The 25668-nt window shown below is 34.2% G+C and overlaps 1 protein-coding gene across 1 annotated transcript in view; it reads left to right on the forward strand.

Moving 5' to 3' along the window:
* SLCO4C1 (solute carrier organic anion transporter family member 4C1) overlaps window positions 1–25668 on the forward strand; it is a 64970-nt gene that overhangs the window by 24501 nt on the left and 14801 nt on the right. The window contains exons 3-8 of the mRNA XM_014841214.3: window positions 8777–8956; window positions 16532–16628; window positions 18059–18180; window positions 19343–19458; window positions 21508–21652; window positions 22067–22262. Coding sequence (XP_014696700.3) covers window positions 8777–8956; window positions 16532–16628; window positions 18059–18180; window positions 19343–19458; window positions 21508–21652; window positions 22067–22262 — 856 coding nt within the window. The remainder of the gene's footprint in view (window positions 1–8776; window positions 8957–16531; window positions 16629–18058; window positions 18181–19342; window positions 19459–21507; window positions 21653–22066; window positions 22263–25668) is intronic.

A 25668-nucleotide genomic window follows, 5' to 3' on the forward strand; every position in this document is an offset into this window, starting at 1 on the left:
TCCTTTATTCATAAACAACGTAAGAGCTCCCTCTTGTGGTGTATTGTCAAATCACATGCTTTTAAATTAGTGGTGAAAGTATTTTGTCAGATATTTTTTGATTTCCCATTAGAAATTGAAATTCTAGTTCAAATAGTTTCTTCAACTAATAATACTGCAGAGTTCACATAATAGGTAAATCTAGCTATTTTATAAATCTGTGTTATAACAGAGGCATTTTAATAAATTATCTACTGTTACTTTGATGAATGGTCTTCTTCAGGTCTCCATGCCCTCTCTGAATGAAGCATTTCTTGGTGGGCTGAAATGTACTCTCTAGGTTTTTTTTTTTTTCTTCTTTCAGGAAAGGCTAAATCCATAAGCTTTTAAATGTGTTTAAATAATTGTCTTTTGCATTTATATTTGAATGACAATTTGGCTGAGCATAAAATTTGTGAGTCACATTATCTTTCATGGAGTACTTTTTTGTCATTCCTTTACTATCTTTATGTGATTAATATTGCTTTAGAGAATTCCGATGCCAGCAAAGGGTTTTTTATTTTCCTGTGCATAAGTGACTGTCTTTTTTCCTGAATGTTCAACAAAGTCTTTCTTCGTCTGTAAAGTCCAGTAACTTTACAAAGCACTGTCTTCTTGTTGAAAGTCCTGCATCAGATTTCCCTGGGATGCTTTATCCTCTTATACATCAGTCTTCATTTATTTTGGGAAAGTTTCCTGAGTTTTATCTTTGAGTATATAATTTTTCTGTTGTGATTGATTATGCATAGGTTTGGTTTCCTTTGTCTGGCTCTCATTTCTATAGTTTTCTCTCTAATCTTTTAAGCCTTTGTTTTTGTTCATTTAACTTTGTATTTCTCAAGCCTATTTTGTCTGTCCTTGTAATTCTCACAGTCTCTATTCTCTCTTTTGTCCCTTCTGGTTTCACCTTTATTTCCGTGGTAGTTTTCATGTCTTTCCTGAATTCTTTGAGCCCATCTTTTTCTTCCCGTATCTCGCCATGCTTATGAACCTATTAAATCCCTGTTTTCAGCTTTTGATTTTAAGAGGGAATTGTTTTCAACACGTTCTTTTCAAGTATGGCAATATGGTCATTTTTCAGTGAATCGTGGTGACATTTTTCTGTTGACAATTCCGCCCTGTCATTTGCTTTTCCTTTGTGGTTATTATTCACCTTTGAATGAGGCCAGTTATTCGTTGGCCAGCTTTTTGTAAGATGTCTGTATTACTTTTCTATTGTTGTGTAACTTATTATGCAAACTTAACAACTTGAAACAGCACAAATATATTATCTTACCGTCTCCATGGGTGAAGAGTCTGACACAGCTCAGCTGGGTTCTCGGCTCAGAGTCTCAAACTCAAGGTGTCAGCTGGCTGCATTCTCATTTGAGGCTCTAGAGAACAATTCTTTTCCAAGCTCATTAAATGGTTGGAAGTTTCAGTTTCTTGGAATTGTTGAACTGAGATCCCCATTTCCTTGACGATTGTCACAGGGGTTGTTCTCAGCTTGTAGAAACACCCCACATTCCTTGGCACATGGTCATCTCCTTTTTCAAAGTCAGCGACGGCTCATAGAATCCTTTTGCTTCAAACTTCTGTGACTTCTGCTGCTCCTGCCAGCCAGAAAAAACCCTCTGCTTTCAAAGAGCTCATGTGATTAGATTGAGCACAGCCGTATAATCTCCTTTCTGACAAATTCAGTCAACTGATTTAATAACCTTAAATTGCTCTGCGGAATCCCTTTTGCCCCTGTAACATGGTCAAGTTTCGATATTGTCGTATTCACAGTCCCAGGAATTATGATGGGGATTCTTGGGGGACCATCTTGGAGTTCTGCGTAACCTGATATTCATGCAGGAGAGGGACTGAAACCCTGTTCTGGACAGTGAGGATTCTCTCTGGTTGAGACAGATGTTCCTCATAAGTAAGCTATTTAACTTTTACTTTTTCTCACATCCAAAGATTGCTGTTCAAATGTAGAATCTTTCTCTGGCACCTTGCCTCTCTGATAAACTCTGTTCCCCCATCTGCCCCCACCTTACTTGCTTTTCTGTGATGCTGGGTAGACAGTAATCTTCATGTAGGATGTTCCCATTTGTTTCTAAGTGTATTTAGTTTGTTTTTTCTATCATAAATTGGTTTTTCTTCCATCACATCATCAAACTTGGCATGTGGAGCCCACTGATTTTTTTTGTATATTAATTTTATATTTTTCTGCTTTAGTAAATTCTATTGTTTTTAAGTAGTTTTTCCATTGATTATTTTCAGTGTTCCAGAAAGACAATTATAATTGCTGCAAACAGAGAGAGTTTTACGTCTTGATTTCCATTTCATAGGCCTCGAGAGTTCCTTTCTCTTTCCCTCTAGTACAGTATTGAAAGGTTGCAGAGATAGTGAGCATCCTTGTCCTACTTACGATTTTGGTGGCATGTATGTGTGTATGCGTATGTATGAATTCGTATGCATACATGTGTATGTATACTCACTTATGTACCCATATATTTGATCACATTAATTAAATATCTATTCCTATTTTACTTTGATAATATGATTTGGTGTTGACATTTGTCAAATGTCTACTTAAAATCTATGAAAGTGATTGTGTGATTTTTCTAATTAGATCTAATATATTAAATTTTCTTAATAGATTTGCTAGTGTGCTTCTTTAAAAAGTCATGCTGTATTTTTTAATGTTGTTGGGTTTTGTTGCTAATATTTAATTTATGATTTTTTTTTGCATTGATATTCACATATGAGATTGGTCTGTGGGTTTCTTTTGTTGTTAATCTTTTTCACATGTTATCAATTTGTATTCAATTCATAAAAATATATTGGTAATTCTTAATCCTTCTTCTGTGTTCTGGAATAGTTTGAGTAGCATTAGGCATATTATTATTATGATTATTGTCATTATTATTATTTAATATTTAAAGGTTTGGTAAAATTCATCTCTGCAACTATCTGGGCTTGGGAATTAACCATTTTAGATTTTCATATTTATTTGCTAGAAATCTGCTCTAAGTAGACTGGTGATTTTTTTCTTTTCTAAAGATTTTATTTTTTTTCCTTTTTCTCCCCAAAACCCCCCAGTACATAGTTGTATATTCTTCATTGTGGGTCCTTCTAGTTCTGGCGTGTGGGACGCTGCCTCAGCATGGTTTGATGAGCAGTGCCATGTCCACGCCCAGGACTCGAACCGACAAAACACTGGGCCGCCTGCGGCGGAGCGTGCGAACCTAACCACTCGCCCATGGGGCCAGCCGCTGGTGATTTTTTAAAAGTGTCCTCTCTTTATAGTTCATTTCTTTTTTCATGTATTTTTTCTATATATATATATAATTTCTCTTTTTATGTTATGTTAGCACTGGTTTACTTAATGATTATTTCAAAGGATTTACTTTTGACTAATTTTATTATTTTTCATTCTATTAATCAGATTTCTATTCATTTGCTAAAATCTCTATCATTTTAATTAGAGAGGCCTCTTAATTGTTTGCCCTTTTCAGTATTTTTTTGTAGGTGTCCCTTTGCATGTTATTTCCTGCGTAGATACTCTGTGATGAGCTCATCTAGCTCTGGTGTGTTAGTGTTGGGGGTAACTCATTAATGTGAGATATATTTTTAATTTTGATTTCTTTTTTTCTTTCAGTTTTTAATATTTGAATTAGGTGCTTTTCCTATAAGTGCTATTTTAGTTATAGCATATAAATTTTGATGTATATTGTTTCTAGTATTCATCATTTCTGAGATATTTTGTAATTCTGATTTTCTCTGATCTGAGAATAATTTAATAGAGGTTTTTTTTTTTTTTGAGGAAGATTAGCCTTGAGCTAACATCTGCTGCCGATCCTCCTCTTTTTGCTGAGGAAGACTGTCCCTGAGCTAACATCCATGCCCATCTTCCTCTGCTTTATATGTGGGATGCCTACCACAGCATGGCATGCCAAGTGGTGCCGTGTCCATACCTGGGATCCGAACCAGCAAACCCTGGGCCGCCGAAGTGGAACGTGTGCACTTAACTGCTATGCCACTGGGCCAGCCCTAATAGAGTTTTAAATTTTTAAAATTCCGGATAGAAGGGCTTTTCATTTTCTGTTCTGTTATAAATTTCTAGTTTTATTTCATTTTGGTCATAGAATATTTTGTTATTTACTCTTTGGAATGTGTATAGATATTTTTGTAGCATAATATTTGGTCAGTTTTTTTGGAATTGTCCATGGGACCTAAAAATGGAAGGCCAGTTTTATCAGAGAATGGAGTTTGGCATGTTTTCCTCAATTCAGTGTTACTAGTTACATTGTTTTTAAGTTTACTCTATCCTTGCTTATTTTTAACAATTTGCTTTCTTGGACTGAGAAACACGAAAGTTAAAGTCTGTTGTTTTGCCTCTTTCTATCTATTCTTGCATCCCCAGTAGTATCTGCTTAATTAAAATTGGTGCTATATATTTTTATTTACTTATTCTTAATATATATGAAAATTTAAATCTTTTTGTAATTGGTCATTTTATTCTATACTTTAAAAATTTTTTAATAAACTTGATTTTTAGAACAGTTTAGATTTGCAGAAAAATTGTGAAGATGGTATAGAGTTTCCATATACACCACAACTACTTTCCCCTATTATTAACATCTTGCTTTGTATGCTACATTTCTTATGATTAATGAACTAATATTGATACATCATCTATTAATGTTTATACTTATTAACTGAAGCCCATACTTTATTCAGATTTCCTTGATTTTTATCTAATGTCCTTTTTCTGTTCCAGGATCTGATCCAGGATACCATATTACATTTAGTTGTCGTGCCCCCTTGGCTCCTCCTGGCTGTGACAATTTCTTAGACTTTTCTTTTTCTTTTTTTTTTGATGACCTTGGCTGTTTTGAGGAGTATTGGTCAGATATTTTGTAGAAGATCCTTCAACTGGGATTTGTTTGATGTTTTTCCTATGGTTAGACTGGGGTTATGGGTTTTGGGGGGAGAATCACACAAGCAAAGTGCCATTCTCATCACATGATATCAAGGGTACTTGCAATCAACATGACTTATCACTCTTGGTGATCACCTGGCTGAGGTAGTGTTTGTCAGGTTAACCACTGTGAAGTCACTCTTTCTTCCCCCCACTTTCTATACTATACTCTTTGGAAGAAAGTCACTGTGTGCACCCCACACTTCAGAAGTGGGGTGTTATGCACCACCTCTTTGAGGGTGGGGTATCTACATAAATTACTTGGAATTCTTCTGCCCTAGAGATTTGTCTCTTCTCCCATATTTATCTATTTATTCAATCATTTGTTTTGCAGGGTGGATGCATGGATATATCTTTTATACTTTGGGTTATAATCTAATGCTACTTTATTTTCTTGTTCAAATTATTCCAGCCTTGGCTACCTGGAATTCTTTCAGTTGGTTCCTGTGTCCCTTGACACACGTCCATCATTGTGGATTTTTTTGCTTCCTTACTTTTTGGCACTATGAGATACTCCAGGTTCGTCCTATGTATTTCCTGCCCCAGTCCTAGATTCAGCCATTTCTCCAAGGGGCCCTGGTTTCTTTAATTAGACAATGGGAACTAACTTTATCATTTAGAATACAGTGATTATGGACAGTTCCTTTTGCCTTCAGTGTTGCAGACTCCACTCTTTTCCAGAGTTACTCAGGTCAGCACCCTTTCCCCACACTTTTTAGTAAGGTTGTTTGATACATTTGTGTTAATTATGCTCAGATCCTTTTATCACATTCTACATTTCATCCTGGAACCTATTGACCTCTTAAATGATTTTAAAAAAAATTTGTATATGTTAATATTCACTCTTTGTGCTGTAAAGGTCAATGGATTTTGACAAATACATAGTGTCATGTACAGTGGTTTCACCACCCTAAAAATAAATACCCTATGCTTCCATCTATTTAACACTCTTGCCATCTGCCCGAACCCTTGGCAACCACTCATCTTTTTACATTGCTATGGTTTTGCCTTTCCAGATTGGTGTATACTTGAAATCATAAAGTGTGTATCCTTTTCAGGCTGGATTCTTTTACTTAGCAATGTGCATTTAAGATTCATCTATGCCTTTCTGTGGCTTGAAATGTCATTTCTTTTATCAGTTCTAACAAAAGCAATAAAGGGAAATTATTCAGAAATAATACAAAGAGAGTAATGTATTGGATACAATAGTTTTTATAAGTAGATCTTAGTCCTTGTTTATTTGGGAGAAATGATAAAATAAGATCTGATAACTGTTACAGAGCCTTTCATGCACAGTACTGTAAGAAGTGTTACAGTGGGCTGAGATATTGATACCCTCAAACCTTAGACAGTTGAAGTAGTTACAGGAGATTTGTGCTGGAGAGGGACAGCAAAGATCAGTGACACAAAACAAGCATCCAGAAATAAACCTATACATAGGAAATTTAATGAAATCTGTGCTCTTTGGTTAATCCAACAGAGTGCTGCATTCCTGTCTTTTCTCACTGAAATATATTACATATGAAGTAAAAATAAAGTAACAAAAGTGCTAGCATAAAACCCATGTTAATTTATACGTAATCATGGAGAAGGGAAGACTTTCATAAGTCAGATTCAAACTCAGAAACTATGACATAAATTTGAAAAGTTAGTTCACAGAAAAAAACATGAAAATAGCCAATAAACATATGGAAAAATGCTTAATTTCATTGATGATTTTAAAAAATAAAATTAAAAAATTGTGTTTGTGTGTGTGTGTATGTGTGTGTGTATATATATGTATATATTTAACCAGTGAGATTGATAATGATTTAAGTTTTATTATGTAAAGTGTTGCTTCATTGCTGGTGGAATTTTATATTTGTATAACTCTTTGATAAGGCAATTGGCAATATCAAGATACAAATATTCATGCACTTTGACTTAGCAGTTCAACTTTTTGCTTAGGCTTGCACAGATATGCCTAGATAAACTTAAAAATCTTCATCACATTCTTTGTAATGACCTAAATATATGTCTATTATAATAATGTTAATAATATGTTATATTATTAATTATTAAATATGTTGTGGAGTAGGTAAATAAATCACAGGACATTTATGTGATGGAATATTATAACAGTGCCAACAAAGATATTTAAGTACAACCATAAGTTCCAACATCAAAGATGTCCAGGACATACTGAGTGAAAGCTGGAAGTTGTTGAAGATAAGGGTAGTATGTTTAGTATGACCATACATGTGTAAAAAATGTAAATAAATATAAAACATATGAATGTGAGAAAATGTCTGAAAAATGATAAAAGGATCTGATAGAAGGGGTTATTACCTCCATCTGAGTCACATGGAGAGCATAAAATAGAGGCAGGTGGGAGTAAGGCAGAGTTTTGTTTTTATCTTGATATTCTTCTGTGCTATTTAAAATTTGTTTAAACAAACATGTTGAAATCCCGTGGATTACTTCCTCTGGAAACAAAGACCAAAACCCCATAGAATACCCATGTAATCCAAATGTCTACCAGATTACTGCAAAAAGATATTTTCCTCTTATAAAGAAGGCAATTTACCTGTTATAAAAAAGAAATAGAAAAAAATAGTAAACCAAGAAATACATGTAAATATGTTTAATTTTGCAGTATGTCAAATAATAAGAACTTGTTCGTCTAATCTACTACTAGGAAAATGAATATTTAAATCAGGAATTACAAGTCATATGTCTGACGTGGCCAGGGAAGTAACACAAATAATGCTAACCCAACTCAGTTATAAATACAAATAATCTGCCAAAATATTCATCATCCTCTTACAACATGAATATATACAATATTATAGGGTATATTGTAAATTTGAAATTTAAAAAATCCCTATTTTATGCATAGAACTTGTATCTGAAGATTTGATGACCATGAACCAGTTAAAGAATCTTCAAGTTTGGTGCTTTGGGGGCCTTATTTCATCAATCAGGAAATAATAAATCTGGATCTGATATAAAGGAAATGAAAATAGAATTATCTGAGGCCATTGTTAAAATGCAAATTCCTGAATACTACACCAGATTCAAAGGGAAAGGGCTGGGAATATATTTTTCATAACATCCTAGTTCATTAATATTATCAACTGAGTTTAGAAAATATGGATTTACCATAATAACCAGCCTTTGAATGTGATTTTAAAGGAGATTTTAATCAAATTTTAAAGATAATCATTTTTGCTTTGATGGTATTCAAAAGACTATCCTATAGACTGAAAGATTACTTTAAAAAGTAAATTTAATAAAATAGTTTGAGCTGTAAAAAAGAACTAAATATAACTTCCAAATATTACTGCAGTGAATACTGTAGTGAATATTGAGAATTACTCTTCTGGTCCAAATACCCTATTACCTAAGTATACTTTTAAAATGTGTTTAAGATGTTGATTGGTATGGTGGTTATATTGTATTTATGACTTGGAAAAAAATAAAGGCTAATTTTTTCCCCTTAGTTTGAAAACTATCCTGGTACCACTTGCTTGGTACCATCCTTGGTATCCCTGGTACCACTTGCTTCAATTGTGTTTGTATTAATTTACCTGAAAATATTTTAATTTTGATTCTTAATATTTCTCAGTTTTGTTGTATATTTTCTAAATTTTGACATAATATTTCATAAATTTTCTTTAGTAATATATGTATTTTAAAATAGTTTAAATATAATCAAAGCGATTGGAAGAAATAAGGAAGGTTATGTTAGGCAAGTATAATTTGTAAGATATTTAAATTACTAGCTACATTTCTATAAATTCACAATTTTATTTTTTTCCCCTAAAGATACTTGCTTAACAAGGAATAGAACCGGTTGTACCTCTTCGAGTTCTTCACTTTCTAGCTACTTGTATGTCTTCATCTTGGGACAACTATTGCTTGGAACAGGAGGAACTCCTCTCTATACCCTGGGAACAGCCTTTATTGATGATTCTGTGCCCACACACAAATCTTCTCTCTATATAGGTAAGTTCGCTTTCTAATATAAATGTCTCAGTATTATTTCATCTTACTGCTTGTAAGTAAAGCATACCATATGCTTATTAAAAAGTTAGTTGTGAAGAAGACATGATGGAGGGGTCCAAGATAGTGGCACAGGAAGACCCTGAACTTACCTCCTCGAATGGACACGCTGAATCTACACCTACATACATATGGAGCAGTTCCTCCTTAAGAAGAACTGATTGCACAGCTTCTGCACAGCAAACGAGAGCGATGGGTAGGAGAGAGGAAGACTGCACCCTCCACACGGACCTGCAGCAGGGAGGAGTATCACCAAGGGGCCTGAGTGCAGGCTTTCCTGCCCTGGAGCACATCAGAAAAACAGCGGTTTAAAGGGCACCCAGACTACATGAGAAGGAAATCCATTACTAACCCAAAGAAGACGTACAGCTGGCCAACAGACACATGAAAAGATGCTCAACATCACTAATCATCAGGGAAATACAAATCAAAACCACAATGAGATACCACCTCACACCTGTCAGAATGGCTATTATCAAAAAGATGAAAAATAAGTATTGGCAAAGATGTGGAGAAAAAGGAACCCTTGTACACTGTTGGTGGGAATATAAATTGGTGCAGCCACTATGGAAAACAGTATGGAGGTTCCTCAAAAAATTAAAAGTAGAACTACCATACAATCCAGCAATTCTTCTTCTGTGTATTTATCTGAAGAAAATAAAAACGCTAATTTGAAGAGATATATGCACCCCTTTTTGTTCATTGCTGCATTATTTACAATAGTCAAGATATGGAAGCAACCTTAGTGTTCATTGATAGATGAATGGATAAAGAAAATGTATATGTACAATGGAATATTACTCAACCATAAAAAAGAATGAAATCTTGCTATTTGTGACAACATGGATGGTCCTAGAGGGTATTGTGCAAGTGAAATAAGTCAGACAGAGAAAGATAAATACTGTATGATTTTACCTGTCTGTGGAAACTAAAAAGCAAAACAAATGAACCACCAAAACAAAACAGACACAGACTCATAGGAAACAAACTGGTGGTTACCAGAGGAGCTGGGGGGGATTGGAGTGGGTGAAATAGGTGAATGGGGACAAATTTCCAGTTATAATAAGTAATGAGATGTAATGTACAGCATAGGGAATATAGTCGATAATATTGTAATAACTTGGTATGGTGACAAGTGGTAACTACACTTGTGGTGGTCCATTTTGTAATGTGTATAAATATCAAATTACTATGCTGTACACCTGAAATTAATAGGACATTGTATGTCATTTATACTTCAAAATAAAGTTAGTTGTAATTTCATAGGTTATTCCATTAGATAAATGCAATATTACTTTTTTTGTTTAATTACCTACTGACATCATGTCCTTCAGTTGAATGCGGTTATGAGTTTTGTTGACATTGCTGCTCCAATTCCTGTTCTGGGCACGCCAGCCTTCCTGGAAGAGCCATCCAAGCAGTAGGCTGTCTAGATTGTTTGAATTCCAGGCTGATCTACATAGGGTGTGGAGAGTGAACTGTGCCCTTCTATGTGACTTACTACATCTTACTGGACTTAACTAGAGTCAACAAAAGAAACCACACTCGTTTTCTTTTTTTTCACTTGTGATCTAATTCTATGTAGCATAAGTTTCTCTTAAATTCCTTCCCTGTTGTTCCTGCAAGGTAGAGCTGACTAGACTATGCATGGCCCTACATCCAATTAATGCATAATTTATTTGCACATAAGTTTTCACTTTATCTGTCTATTATTTTAATGTAGGAGAGTGTCTTAGTCCATTTGGGCTGCTATAACAGAATGCTATAGACTCATTGGCTTAGAAACAACAGAAATTTATTTCTTACAGTCCTGGAGACTGGAAAGTCCAAGATCAGGGTGCCCATAGATTTAATACCTGTTGAGGGCCTGGTTCATAGACAGCCATCTTTTTGCTGTGTTGTCAAATGGCAGAAGGGATGAGGGAGGTTTCTGGGGCCTCTTCTTATAAGGACACTAATCTCATTCATGAGGGCTCCACTCTCATGACCTAATCACTTCCAAAGTCTCCACATCCACATGCCAACACACTGGGGATTAGGTTTCGACGTGAGTTTTGGAGGGGATGCAAACATTCAGTCTATAGCAAGGACCTATTGCCATAGTCCTTGGAAGTCAAGTGTGTTCAATGCAGCCCTGAGAGAGACTACTAAATTGACTTAGGCTCATCCCTAGTCTGGAAGCCACTACACTTCTACTTGTTTTCTCTTCTTGTTTTACCTTGGTCTCCGTACAAGGTCTGATGCTCTCTCTCTCCACCTTCTGGCTGATCTGCACAACTTCTCCTGTATTTACTAATTTTAACAATTGCTTTTATTTCAATTAGCTAATAGCAATGCTTTTCACTCTTCCCGTTCAACAGATTTCCTTTCTTAAGTCCTCTTCTGATCAATACTTCTCATAAAACAATTTTAAGCTTTATGTTCTAGTAACACACAAACAGGGAGTTTTTCAGAAATTACTTAAACATGGAGGGGAGTGGAGGCCTGCAAGCCCTTCCCAGATTTGATAATTCTCTAGGAGGACTCAGGAGACTCAGCATATACTCATTCTTATGGCTATGATTTATTACAGCAAAAGGATACAAAGCAAAATCAGCAAAGGGAAGAGGTGCATGAGGTGAAGTACAGACAAAACCAGGTGCAAGCTTCCAAGAGTTCGCTCCCTCCCAGTGGAGCCCTATAGGTCACAATTAATTCCGCCAGCAACGAGTTGTGAGAACATGTGTGAAATGTTCTCTACCAGCTAAGTTTATTAGAGATTCAATGCCCAGGGATTTTATTAGAAGTTGATCATGTAAGGACCCTCTGCCTTGCACATGCCACAGTTCTAGACTCTCAGAGGGAATACAGGTGTTCAGCAAAACCACATCGTTTATACGAAAAGTTTAGGCGCAGTGAGCCACACCTATTAGTTAGGGAATGGTGGCATCTCTCTGGATATTTAAGATCTCAGATCCCAGACAAGGGCCAACCTTGCAAGCGGGTCTTTCTAAAGATAGCCGTCACAGACCTGCATGTTAACTCTTTCCTGTATTATGGGAATTTATCAAACAGTAATTTTTGAAAGTAAAAGAGAAAACAAAAGTAACAAAGCTGGGAGCTCGTTTTAATTTTGTCCCTTTTATTTTTCTGTTAAGGAAGAAACGAACACTTCTTTTAGTTATAGTATGTTTTATATATATATATATATATATATATATATATATATATATATATAGTTTTTTCAGTTTCAGAAAACCAGTATGTTTCATTGGATAATTAGGTTTTGTTGAATGAAATCCTTCCTTTCTTATGCTTTTAATATTTGTAGACTTCCCCATTTCCAAAATCTTCCTACCTTCTTTCTTTCTTTTAAAATAGTCTCTATTACTGGTAGCATACATTCCTCTATGTGAAATGCATTTTATGCATAGCAAGGCAAAAATGGGCAAAATAGAAACAGTCAAAATTTGCAACCTATTAGAATGAAGGAAAAAAGGTGGTTAATGTGACCTCTCTATCCTCACAACCTTTTCCATGACATTCATCCTTTATATCTTTGTCTTTGATGGTTTCCTTGGGTTAACAATCTTTGTCCTTTAATTGGACTTTTTAATTCATTAAAATTATTTTGTATTTAAATCTTTCATCTATTAAGATAAAATCACTGCTCGTGATGAATTTTCTTAGTTTTTCATCTAAAAATGATTTTTTTTTTTTACCCTTTTCTCTGATGACCATTTTCACTAGGAATAGAGTAGAAGTGTAGTGGCTTCCAGACTAGGGATGAGCCTAAGTCAATTTAGTAGTCTCTCTCAGGGCTGCATTGAACACACTTGACTTCCAAGGACTATGGCAATAGGTCCTTGCTATAGACTGAATGTTTGCATCCCCTCCAAAACTCACGTTGAAACCTAATCCCCAGTGTGTTGGCATGTGGATGTGGAGCCTTTGGAAGTGATTAGGTCATGAGAGTGGAGCCCTCATGAATGAGATTAGTGTCCAAATGGGCTTCCCATTTGCTGTATGTTCTTATTTCTTGCCCCTTTTTTCTTTCTTTTTGATAACTTATTATTTATTATTTCATTCCCTTCTTTATTAATTTCCTAGGGTGTCTCTCTTTTAGTATTCATCTACAAATTACCTTATGTGCAAACTTGATTTTATGAAATTCTAATGTTAATTGATACTTTTACCACATTCCTGATTATCACAAAGGTCTTAGAACCCTTTAACTTCACTTATTCCCCTCCCAACATTTATTCAATTATTTCTGTGTACTTTAATCACTTATATACTTAAATTCCTGAGATAATTATTATTAATGTTTTATTTAAAAATATTCATCCACTTTTACCAACATGTTTAGCTTGTGTTTTTTTTCACTGAGGAAGATTCGCCCTGCGCTAACATTTATTGCTGATCTTCCTCTTTTTTTGCTTGAGGAAGATTAGCCCTGAGGCAACATCTGTGCCAGTCTTCCTCTGTTTTGTATGTGGGATGCTGCCATAGCGTGGCTGGTGAGTGATGTAGGTCAGCGCCTGGGATCCAAACCCGAGAACCTGGGCTGCCGAAGCAGAGCACGCAGAACTTTAACCACTCGGCCACGGGGCTGGTCCCCTGCCACATGTTCAGCTTTTTTATTGCTCTTCTTTCCTCTACACTTCTGAGCTTCAATCTGGAATCATTTTCCTTTAATTTGAAGAATTGTCTTGAGTTAATTTACTGAAACAATCTGCTTGTGATGAATTCTCTTAGTTTTTCATCTAAAAATGATTTTTTTTTTACCCTTTTCTCTGATGACCATTTTCACTAGGAATAGATAACTAGTTGGTCATTAAGTTTTCTCAGTACTTTAAACATATTGTTCTGTTGTCTTTTCATTCCATTGTCTGTTGTGTATGTTTCCATTTTTTAAGATTCTTTTCTCCTTCCGTTTGATTTTCCTTAGTTTTATTTACTATGATGTGTATAGGTGCAAAATTGCTTTTATTTTACTTGTTTTGGATTTATATGACTTCATGAATATATTGCTTGTTATTTTTCACTTGTCTTGGGATATTTCCTATGATTATTTATTTAAATATAACTTGTGCCATATTGTTTCCTCTCCTGGGACTCCAATTACATGTATGCTAGACCTTTTTTTAAAATATGTTCTTTGTCTCTTACTCTCTTTTCTGTATTTTCTATCCTTTGTTTCTTCTGTGCTTCTTGATAAATATTTACAGATTTAATGATATATCTTCCAATTTAGTAATCCTCAGTTTGATTTTGAGTAGTTTGCTATGGATCTCTTTCATTTTAATTTTGATGAATGTATTTTATAGTTCAAGAATTTTTTTCCAAACCCACTCTGTGTGTCTCTTAATAATGTCTCAGTCTCTTATGTACTTGGGAACACTGCAATCTGGGATTCTCTTTATCTGTTTTCAGGTATTGAGTTTATTTGAAGCTAGGCTGCACTTACTATGTGGGCAAGTTTACTTCTAACTCACCCTTCCATTTAGAGTATAGCTTCCTAGGCACCAACTTAAAATGTAGGGTGCGTGACGTTTACAAGATGTACTCCCAAGCCAGGGGTTCTGGACTGCAACTTTTATTTCCCTGCTTCTTAGAGACCAGCAAAGGACTGCTTACCCTCCCAGTGCCTTTTGTAGAAAATCAGCAAGTATACCTAGGAAAATTAAGTCCCAATTTGCTAGATATGTCTCCTCCAGAATCTTGACTCAGTGATTCTTCACTATTTTTATCTGTTTGCCTTCAAGCAGATATTTAAAAGTATTTTTTACAGTTTTTAAAAGTTTTCCTTAGTAATTTGTTTGGAAACACTAGTCCTCTATACTAATTTTCGAGTTATATCAAATTCACTTTTTCGTCACTTGAAGACTTTAAATCTTTTGCTTTCTTGATGTATTTCTTTTTATGAATATATTTGTGAGTATATACAAAACAGTCCTTATCGCTATGCATGGAATAATTGCTGAAGACTGGAAAAAGCAGGTGATCTAGACAGTGCTACTCAGTGTGTGTTTCATGGAACCACGCGAACATGAAGATAAGTCAGATAATGAAAATAAACTTTTATAGCAATTTTATACTTCCACAAAATTTATAACGTATCCTTACAAATGTATTAGTCTAAACCCAATTGGAAATGATTTTTAAAAAAAGGTCTGTCACCAAAGATAATTTGAGAATTACTTATTTCCAGCATTTTTAATCGTGTACTTTTATCCATAAAATTTTTTGAGCATGGGGGCTGGCCCCGTGGCCGAGTGGTTAAGTTCGCACGCTCCGCTGCAGGCGGCCCAGTGTTTCGTTGGTTCGAATCCTGGGCGCGGACATGGCACTGCTCGTCAGACCACGCTGAGGCAGCGTCCCGCATACCACAACTAGAAGAACCCACAACGAAGAATACACAACTATGTACCGGGGGGCTTTGGGGAGAAAAAGGAAAAAATAAAATCTTTAAAAAAAAAAAAATTTTTTTTGAGCATGAATCCTTTCTATATACACACATATTTATAAATTTTATACTTAAAATTTTCTAATGTATTTTTTGCATTTTAAAATGTAACAATATATAAATTAAGTTTAAATTAATTTATATTAATTTAATTAAGTATAGGTACAAACAAGTTGATTATATGAATTAAATTGATTAATATTAATTATAAGGTAAATAGAATTAATAACTATGATATAAATATAATCATATTATAATTTATGTAAGGTACTTGATAGGTAAATAAAAGTTCTTACATGTTTTTAGATCATTGTGCATGACTTTTACTTTGGAGACGTGGTCTAGTACATCAGTCATTTTTGCCATTGATGTACGCTTAGCTTTGGTATGCTGTATTCCTCTTCATTTGTGTGTGAGAATGAGAATCCAGAAGGTGGTAATAGACTAGGATACTGATGTATGCATAAATTTTTTTGCAAAAATCAAATGTCATATATGGCAAAACATTAATTATCCAAGAGAAATAACGTCTGTTTAATTCTGCTGCAAGTAAAAATGGGAGATTTACTAACAGTGGGGGTTTAAATTAATGGCTTATTTTTAAGAAACAGACTAACGAGCAGATCTAGGTTTTAAGATCAGCTGCTGTTGTGCAGAATAAAAAGTATTTTTGGAGTATGTACAGAGTGGAAAAAACTTGTCATTTCACATTGTTTTCTTCCGTAAGAATTGTAAATAATTATTGTCACCGTCCGTACAGGGTAATGGTTGATGTACTACCCCTCCTGCCAGTCAACAGGATATAACTTTCCGTGGATTTATAATTGTTGGGTTTATTGCAATTATTATAGTCTAACAACTTTTACATTGAATTATATATTTTAAGCTCCGTGTCTTGACAGGTGATACCATTCAAATTATATTTTTTAGTGAAAAGATGTGTAATTTTGATATAATTCTAATCATTTTGATTTTTCTACACTAAAATATTTGTCTTTCTTCACTATTATTAGACATGCAAAGCAAAGTTGTACAGAATGCCATTTTCAATGTCTTTGTTCTTTTTCTAGGAATTGGCTATGCTATGTCAATATTAGGCCCTGCTATTGGCTATGTGTTGGGAGGACAACTGCTAACCCTGTACATTGATGTTGGTATGGGACAAAGGCAAGGAAATATCTGTTTTTCTTTTATTTAAATGTGTTTTATTTTAATAAGGTTAACGTCATAGACAGGACATTTCACAGTATTTCCTTAGTATAGCATAAGGGATTTTTCAAGAAAAAAACTGAATATGACCAATTTTTATATAATATTTTTGGCTGCATTGCTTCTTGAATTAATGCCACCCCATCTATTAGTATAATGCATTCATTCATAAATAAGGATGCTTAATGGTCACCTGGTGAAAATTTTCAAAATCCATGTCTAGGACCCCTTGTATCATTCAAAAAGAATTAAATCAATATTAATTGTATTTCCAGAAGATTTAGCTAGAGATAGATAGCGTAAAGAGTCTCAAGAGTCTGTGATTCTCAGACTAAGTTCTAGTGTACCTCTGATGGTGTCATAGAGATCACAAGTGTGTGATTTTAACAACTGTGACAATGGAGGATAGTAGTAGGTAATGTTTATTTATCCCATACTGTGTTCTAGACAACATATGCTTTGTGTATCACCTTATTTTACGGGCCATTTTATTTAATCTTCTTAATAACCCAATAAGGTAGTTGATTGGCATACAGCTTGGTAAGTGGCCAAGGCATGAATCGAAGCAGATCTTTTTGAGTTCAAAATCGCCCTCTTTACCACTGAGTTACTTTCTCCTTTGCCTGAATAGAGAAGTTAGTGGCCTTTGGTGAGGCCATATTTTCTCATTTTACCACCGGGAATCATAACTATACAATTCTTTGCATGACTGTGAGCATTGAATAAGAAAATTGGTCATGGGTATATGACTTTTTTCTTTAAGCTGTTAGTCCTAGGTTAATCTTTTAGAGGCTATATATAAAAGATGTGTATAAGAAGCCCTTAAAGCGGAGAACTGGGTTTTCAAGAAAGAACATTTTAATTTCAGTGGAGAATTACATGAGTTGTAGGAGTGATGTGTTTTTTGGAAGAGCCTATTGATGTAAAAATATGAGAACCCTTATAAAAAACTGGTATCACATGAAGAAGAATTCTACATTTAAATGAATGCCATAATTGAAGCAGAGTGTATGGGCTTTTATATAGATTAGTGATTTGCTATAGATGTATTTAATTTGATATAGTAACGACTGTGTCAAATATAGATAAAAATGTTCAGAAATTCTATGTATGCTTTCAAACATTCAGCATACCTATATTTACTATTAAATATTTTAAACTTTCATGTCATATTTGCCATTTTGAAATGCTTTGTAAACCATAATTCCTATACCTTTCATTTATGCCTATCTGTTGTTTGATTCGTCTCAATGGCTCAACTTAAAATTTGAATATCATAATAATGTTACTCTATATATGCATTTGAGTTTTAAAGCATATAATTATCCCAACTGAGTTTTAATTAACAAGCTAGAGTTGACTTTTACCTCTCGTTTTTCTGTCATAAGGATTGATATCACTGAGGATGATCCGCGATGGCTGGGGGCCTGGTGGATTGGATTTCTTGTATCTTGGCTCTTTGCTTGGTCTTTGATCTTACCTTTTTCTTGCTTTCCAAAACATTTACCAGGTAAAAATGTTTTCTTTAACACCAGGGAGTTTTATTTCAACTCTAGGCCAAATGTTGCTTTCTATATGATTAATAAGAACCCTAGAAAATTCATTGTTTTATAGAATCTCAGTTGTCTGCCTATGCAAACTTTTGAATATCTGTCTTTAATTTAGGAAATATTGGGTAGCAATCTTAATATTCATGTTTTTTCTTTATTTCCAGTTAATAATCAATAAAGCTGTACATATTCACCTCCTAGCTTGTAAACTATTAGTTCGTCTTCAGTTAGTCACTAACTTTGAGAGCCAATCTGCTTTAAATTACTGATGTTAATTATTTGTTGATGAAAGTACAAGTATTTTTTTTCCAATAGTCACCAGTCATGTTGTAGTCTACTCATTTTTTGCCATATTTCAAGACTAACAGTCTGTCCAAAGAGAAAAGATTAATATAAAAGAATATCCATTCCTTTCTCTGTGAGATTTTGCTTCTGTGTAATGACATAGTGCAGATATGTAGTTTACGTATCTGTAAAGGTAGTTTTCTCTAGGCTGAAGGTATTTAGTTGTTTCTATTGTTATATGTAACAGGATTAGATGATTGACTTTTAGAAATGGGCCAATGAAAATTTGGAGAGTAGAAGTAGGTGGACTCATTGATTTCTTTCTTCCCTGGGCCCATTCAACTTATGATTCCATGTATTGACTGTTTTCTCAGTTTTATTGACAGTACCGTTATTAAATATCCAAGGAACATGGTAATAGATGGCAAATATTATTTTGTCTGCAAACCACGTTAGAATTAAAGAGAGTATAGGAAAAAAAGCCTCAAACATAATTTGTTTAATGTCTAAAGGATGATAAAGAGAACGATTTGAAATGAAAAAAAAGATGTTAAGAGAGATTTTAAATAAAGAGAATAAATATGTTATTGGAGAAAAATAGTCTCATCTTAATTTTTAGACTGGTTGGGACTTCTGTAGCTAATGGTGGTCATACTAGCTCTTAGTACAGCCAGACTACAGACAAAGACATTCATAGAATTTTGTTGACAAAGAGAGGAACTGGCTCCTTATGTTATGGAATTTCTATACTTGTAGAAGTGTGTGTCAATTAAAAAGTAAGAATTTTTAAAAATGAAGAATGAAGTGTTAGAGCAAGTACATTTCCTGTTTTTTTAGGTACAGCAAAAATTCACGAGGGAAAAACTTGCCAGACTCATCAGAGTAAGAGTTCCTTACAACAGACAGATCAGAATTTTGGGAAAAGTTTTAAAGATTTTCCAGCAGCCCTAAAGGTAAAATACCACTCTACACTCACAGACCCCCACACATACGCCACACACACAAATATATATGTAGATACATGTATATATTATATATACACATAAATAAACACACATGCAAATATTGTCATAATGCATTCCTTTTTGCTTATTTACTATAATTCTAGCTCTTATAAACGACTCTTCAGATTTAGTTTTATTGTGCTTTGAGTAAATCAAAACTATTCCAGAGTAGAATGTTTGAAAGAACATGAGTTATCGTATTGGCAATATCAATTTTCAGTGGTTCCTCATTAGCACACAGCCCATTATTCCGTACCATTTCCCTTATGAAATGGAACAATTATCACTGAATTATAAATATATATTTGAGAATGCCAAACCAATATTTTTCCCTTGTGAAAGAAGTGCAGTTAGTGCTTACTTGGTTTAAATTTAAGGTTAAAGAAATGAAAGGGTATGGTCTATTCTGTTGTGCTCTGGAGAAAAGCAGTCTTTCAATTTAGCATTATAAAAATTTTGTACATAAGGGAGTTTATAATTTTAACTTTTCAAGATTTGAAATTATACTTTCCATTATTTTTTTTCTCCTCAAATGAAAGCCTTAAACTGTTTTTCTCCATTCATTCCACCTTTCAACTCTCCCTCTTTCTCTCCCATACAGGTGCATTCTTGTTGTTTCGCTGAGATTGTTCATAATTTTTTATTCCCACTACTATTATTTTCTTTTATAGTAGTTCTGTTCTGTTTCATATATTTCTATTTGATTTATTTTACAAGTTCTTGTTTATATTCTCATCAAGAGTCATTACTCACTACTGCTTTTTTTATCCTTATGGTCTCATGCTTCGAGATCTCGATTCTGATTCAGATCTCTTGGATACAGCATTTTATTGCTGGTTTTCCTCAGGTAGGATACCATCTAAGTATCCTTGAGTGTCAGAATGATATTTCTGACTGGATGAATAGTTTTGGATCATGTTCATTTAATCCCAGTAGTCTGTGGATGTTGTTTTGCTCTTTTCTTCTACTTAAATGTGTTGCAGTTGAGATCTGTGTTACTATGATTCTTACTTATTCTTTCCATTTGCAGATTTGTAAATTTTTTCATTTACTTTTGATTTCAGGAAATTTACTAGGTTATGCCTAAGTATGTGTTTTTTTCTTTAATCCTTGCTAGGAATCGTTATCTTGTCAATCTGAAGACTTAAATATTTATTGTTATTATTTTTTACTTGTTGCATGTCTTCGTTCAGGTGCTTTTTCTCCTTTTGTCATTATTGTTACTGTTATATTAGATCATCTGGCTCTGACTTCTAAATTTCTTATCTTGTTCCTTTGTAACTCCGTGTGTGGGTGTGGGTAGGTGCGTGTGTGTGTGTGTGTGTGTTTTGCTCAGTTTTATGAATTTTTTTGCATTTAATATTCCAGAATTATAATTTGGTTTTCACTTTATGGTAAAATATATTGGAATAATGAATCCCTATATTCCCCTCTGATAGAGTAATAAGATTCTGAGAAGTCCAGCAATATAGAGACCTATTTAAAATTGTTTAACTCTATACCTATCTCAGGTTCTTAACTACTGAGTCCTTTGCTCAGAGCAAGTCTCAAGTCTCACGTCTGAGACTTCGAGACCATTCTCATATGTGCTTACAGTCAAGTTCTTCCTTTACTGGACATAGGAATTCAAAACACAATAAAAATATCAAATAAGGTGTAGATTGATTGTATGGGGATTTACAGTAAGCTGGAGAAGGGACCATTTCTAAGTGGGCTTTTACCTCCTTTCCCTGGTTCCTTGCATATGCTAAAGGCTCAGTCACCCTACTAATGAATCATCTGTCAATTCTGTAAGTGCTCCACATATAATTTTTTTCAACATTGTATATATAAAGCTACTTATAATCCATATTTATACCTTTATGCTGAAAGAAATGCCAAAATTTTATAATTATATTGTCTATTAAAAATTTGCCATTTCATCTTGCTACCATTCTAATGCTGCATTTTGCAGTATAATCATAGTTATTCATTTGGTGAACTGTATTTTTTCTTTAGAATTTGATGAGGAATACTGTCTTTATGTGTTTAGTTGTATCAACTTCTTCAGAAGCCTTAATTACTACTGGATTTGCTACGTTTTTACCTAAATTTATAGAAAATCAATTCGGATTGTCATCCAGCTTTGCAGCTACCCTTGGAGGTAAAACATTTTCTTTGTTCTAACTTAATCTAATAATTTTACTTTACTACATTAAATGTCTTAGAATAGTTTAGAATTTTGGATAGCCCTCTCCTTGAAATTTAGACTTTGTACTGATTTTGATAGAAGTTTCTCATTTTCTGACATTGGGCAATCTATTGTATGAACTTGAGAGATACAGAGGCTACATAGCTAAAGAGAATATATGTATGAATCTTAATATTACAAACATTGATTTTATTAATCTCTTACTTAATATAATTATTAAGTCATTTATTCATATGTTTCTAAATCACATGAATGCTGTCATATATTAAATCCATATTGTGCTTGTTTTTGGCGTTTTCCAATTATTGGTCTGAGTTACTGAGTGTACTTGTGTTTTCTCACTGGCTGTGTCTTCTCTTTTATTAGGGGCTGTTTTAATTCCTGGAGCTGCTCTCGGTCAGATTTTAGGTGGTGTCCTTGTTTCGAAATTCAAAATGACATGTAAAAACATAATGAAGTTTGCTCTGCTCTCATCTGTGTGTGCACTTGTGCTGAGTTTTGTATTTCTTTATGCCAGCTGTGAAAATGAGCCATTTGCTGGTGTGTCTGAATCATATAATGGGTAAATATATCTCAATGCTTTTTGCTATTAATACCAGAGCAATCAACTATGTGTGTATTTCCAAGTATAAGCTTTCTTAAATAAAATGATGAGAGCTTGGCTTTTTTTTTTTTTAAATTGGAAGGCTGCTCCTATGTAAGAATATGTAGTTTTTATTTTTTAATTTAAATAATTGATATCTTATTAAAAGTTGTGTATTCAGAGAGCATTTAAGGAGCAGCTATTCTGTACTGGGTACTATGCTTATTACAAAGATTAATATTACAGAACCTTTGCCTTAAAGGATCCAACATCCTGGGGAGAGTTTCACTTATGTGTTTCTATTGATTTAAATGTTTTAAAATGGAGATGACTCCCTATGGTGAAATTCTCTTATTAGGTGGGTTAAAAATAGACTGGGAGAGAAATTAAAATGAAGGTAGTCCTAGGTGATACTAATGGTTGTATCTGCTTTAGAAGTTCATGTTTATTGTAGAGAAATAAATAACTTCTTGTTGTGACCTGTAAATATGTTTCTACCTATAACTGGTTTGACTCCTTTGTCTTTCTTTGCCTTGGTTGTTTAGCTTTGAAATCCTAAGCCCTGGGTAGGGGATCAGGCAGGAGGGCGGTGCATAGCCGTGGATTTCAGAGCCCACAGTACTGCTTCAATTGTCTCGTTGCATGGGTTTGAGGCTGTTGAGGGAGGTGGTACTCCAGGTCAAGGACTCTGTAACTTTGTGTTAAATGGCATTCAGATAACCTAAAGAAAATGTACTTTGTCTGGAAAAGTTTGCCAATAACAATTACTATGATTTGTATTGCTATTCGTGTCTGTCATTCTTTTACATTAATGAGATGCTGAGTGTTCTAAAGCAGTGTTTAGTTCAGCTCCATTACATTTGTTCAACATTTGTTGACTGCTTCCTCTGGCAGACCTTTAGGGCAAAAATCCCTACTCTAAAGGAATTTACTGTGTAGCAAGAGAGATTGGGAAAGAAAACAGTGAATAAACAATGCATTAGGTAGTAAGAGATAGACAGGACTATGGAAGGCAAAAGAAGCAGAGCTTTTCAGTTTCCTTTGATTGGATTTAGAAAGGGCTTCATGACATATTAGAGAAATGGAGTTTGAATATCCTTTAAGGCTACAGTTTTGAGAGAAAAATTTGAGAAGAAGGAAAGGCAGAGGGAATATATTAAGCCAAGGCATAAATGCTAGAAAGTGAGGTAGGTTCAAGGACCAGTCTGAATGGAATTTAGGTCATGTGTCTGGAAATATTAGAAAAATATCTGGAAATATTGAAAGCTAGGTAGAGGTAGGTTGTGCAGACCTGACTTTCATACCTATGAATTTCACCCAAATGTATCCCAAGAAACTACTTTTTTTCTATGTTCCTTTTAGAAGAAAGTTCTGGATAGTTTAACACTAGCCTATCACCTTGACCAGTGAATGGTGTAGATGTGAATCCATCTGGTATTGTCTACCTTAAACAAGAGTCATCATCAGATGAGTTGTCCTTAAGCTGATCAAGAGGGAAGGCAAGTGAGCTGGTGTCAGTTTGACGTGGGGGTTGATCATTGAGAGATATCAAGATCTGGGTCATAGAGGTCATGCTTAATGTACATACACATTCTTAGTGATGAAAAAAACGAAAATGAGTCTACAAACATACATGCACATTCACACACACGCATTTGTGTAGATATAAATATAGACAGAGATAGAATTTAATGTCACAAAGGAAGTGTGACTGTCAGGTTATTTTTTCTCTGTGGCCCAAAATTCTTTTTTTCTTTTTTCTTTTTTTTAGGTGAGGAAGATTAGCCCTGAGCTAGCATCTGTGCCCATCTTCCTCTATTTTTTGCATGTGGGATGCTGCCACAGCATGGTTTGATGAGTGGTGCATAGGTCCACTCCAGGGATCCAAACCCATGAAACCCAGGCTGCCAAAGCGCAGTGCACAAACTTAACCACTATGCAACTCAGCTATCCCCCTCAAATTCTTAATTTTAGCTCTGTACCCTGCATATTAAAATGTCTGTATCATGCACAGTTCAGTCAAAATAGCCTCATCCAAGAAAAGTGTATATAAGGAAAAGTATATAGACAGAAGAACAGACTAAGAAACTCAAGAAATACTTTGTTAGTGAGGGGAAGAAAGAAGAGGTTGTGAAGATGTGGGGTTTCTAGTAGAGTGGTGCAAAGAATCTTTGCCTTTTGCCATGTAACCACCGGTGGTGAAAAAGACCTTTTGAGACTATGAATTAATGAATTAGGCTTATTGATAAGTTGATCCTGTTTAACAGTATATCCAAAAAGCTTAAGATCAATAATTTTGATTATTTCGGGAGATATTTTTAATATTCATAATATTTTAAATGAATTCATTATTATATGTTTAATATGGGCACAACACTAAATTCAGCTGAAAGGAGATGGTCTAAATATATATTTCTAGAAATCTATTAGTTATTAAAGTTTCCCATTTTTCTTACTTTGCCTCGACATCTATAGGGTCTTTGGGTCTTTTTTGGAAGTCAGTGTTGGTAATGGTGGTTTGTGTTTTACTTTATACTTAGAACCTCATCACATATGAAATAGCGTAGTAAGGACACACAATATTTTTTCTCTCTTGAGCCTATAGCTAGAATTTCATTGCTTATTGAAATAGCACCTTAAAGGGGCCAATGTATCACGCTACTGCAATAGGGTTAGGGAGATCTTTCCTTATTGTAGAGGCAGGGTTATAGACTAGTTTGGATTCAAATGAGAAATTAATGTTTAAATTCTACTATTTGTGATAAACATGCTTCTCATATTTACATATATGTGCATATATGCATATATGTTTTAAACATTCAAAATTTTAAAAATTTAAAATATCTTAAAAATAATATGTATATATTAGGACAACTTACTAAACTTAGCAATCAATTTTCCTAATAACAGTTTCCCCTTTACCTCATGAAGTAAACCTTTATAAAATATATAGGCTAAAGGACTGACCCTTGATAATAAGGAATATATGCTATATTTCTTTGTTTCTCCCGTAGTTTGCACCGTACTGTCTTAAACTTTCATGTTCTCAGTAATCATTTATCAGTAATATGAGAATTATACATTGGAAAATTTCAATTTAAAAATTCTTGTGTAGAGGCTATTTCTAGAGTTGCAGAGAGAGTTTTTGTCTTCTCACCTTATTTCCACATCTATATTGTAAACTAGTTGTGGGCAGAGACTGTAATGCTTGCTTTTGTGAATAGAATCATGCTTGATAAAGAAATCTAGCAGCAGCCCATGGACTAAATTAGAGGAGAATCCAGGCAGAATGCAGAATTACTTAAAATTTACTTTTTGATCACCCTTTTCCTCAAACTCCCCACTGATGTGTTTCCAGTTTGTTTTGTATTCTTCTCTTTATTCT

This window comes from Equus asinus, chromosome 9 (genome assembly GCF_041296235.1).
Source record: "Equus asinus isolate D_3611 breed Donkey chromosome 9, EquAss-T2T_v2, whole genome shotgun sequence".
NCBI classification, from domain to species: Eukaryota; Metazoa; Chordata; class Mammalia; order Perissodactyla; family Equidae; genus Equus; species Equus asinus.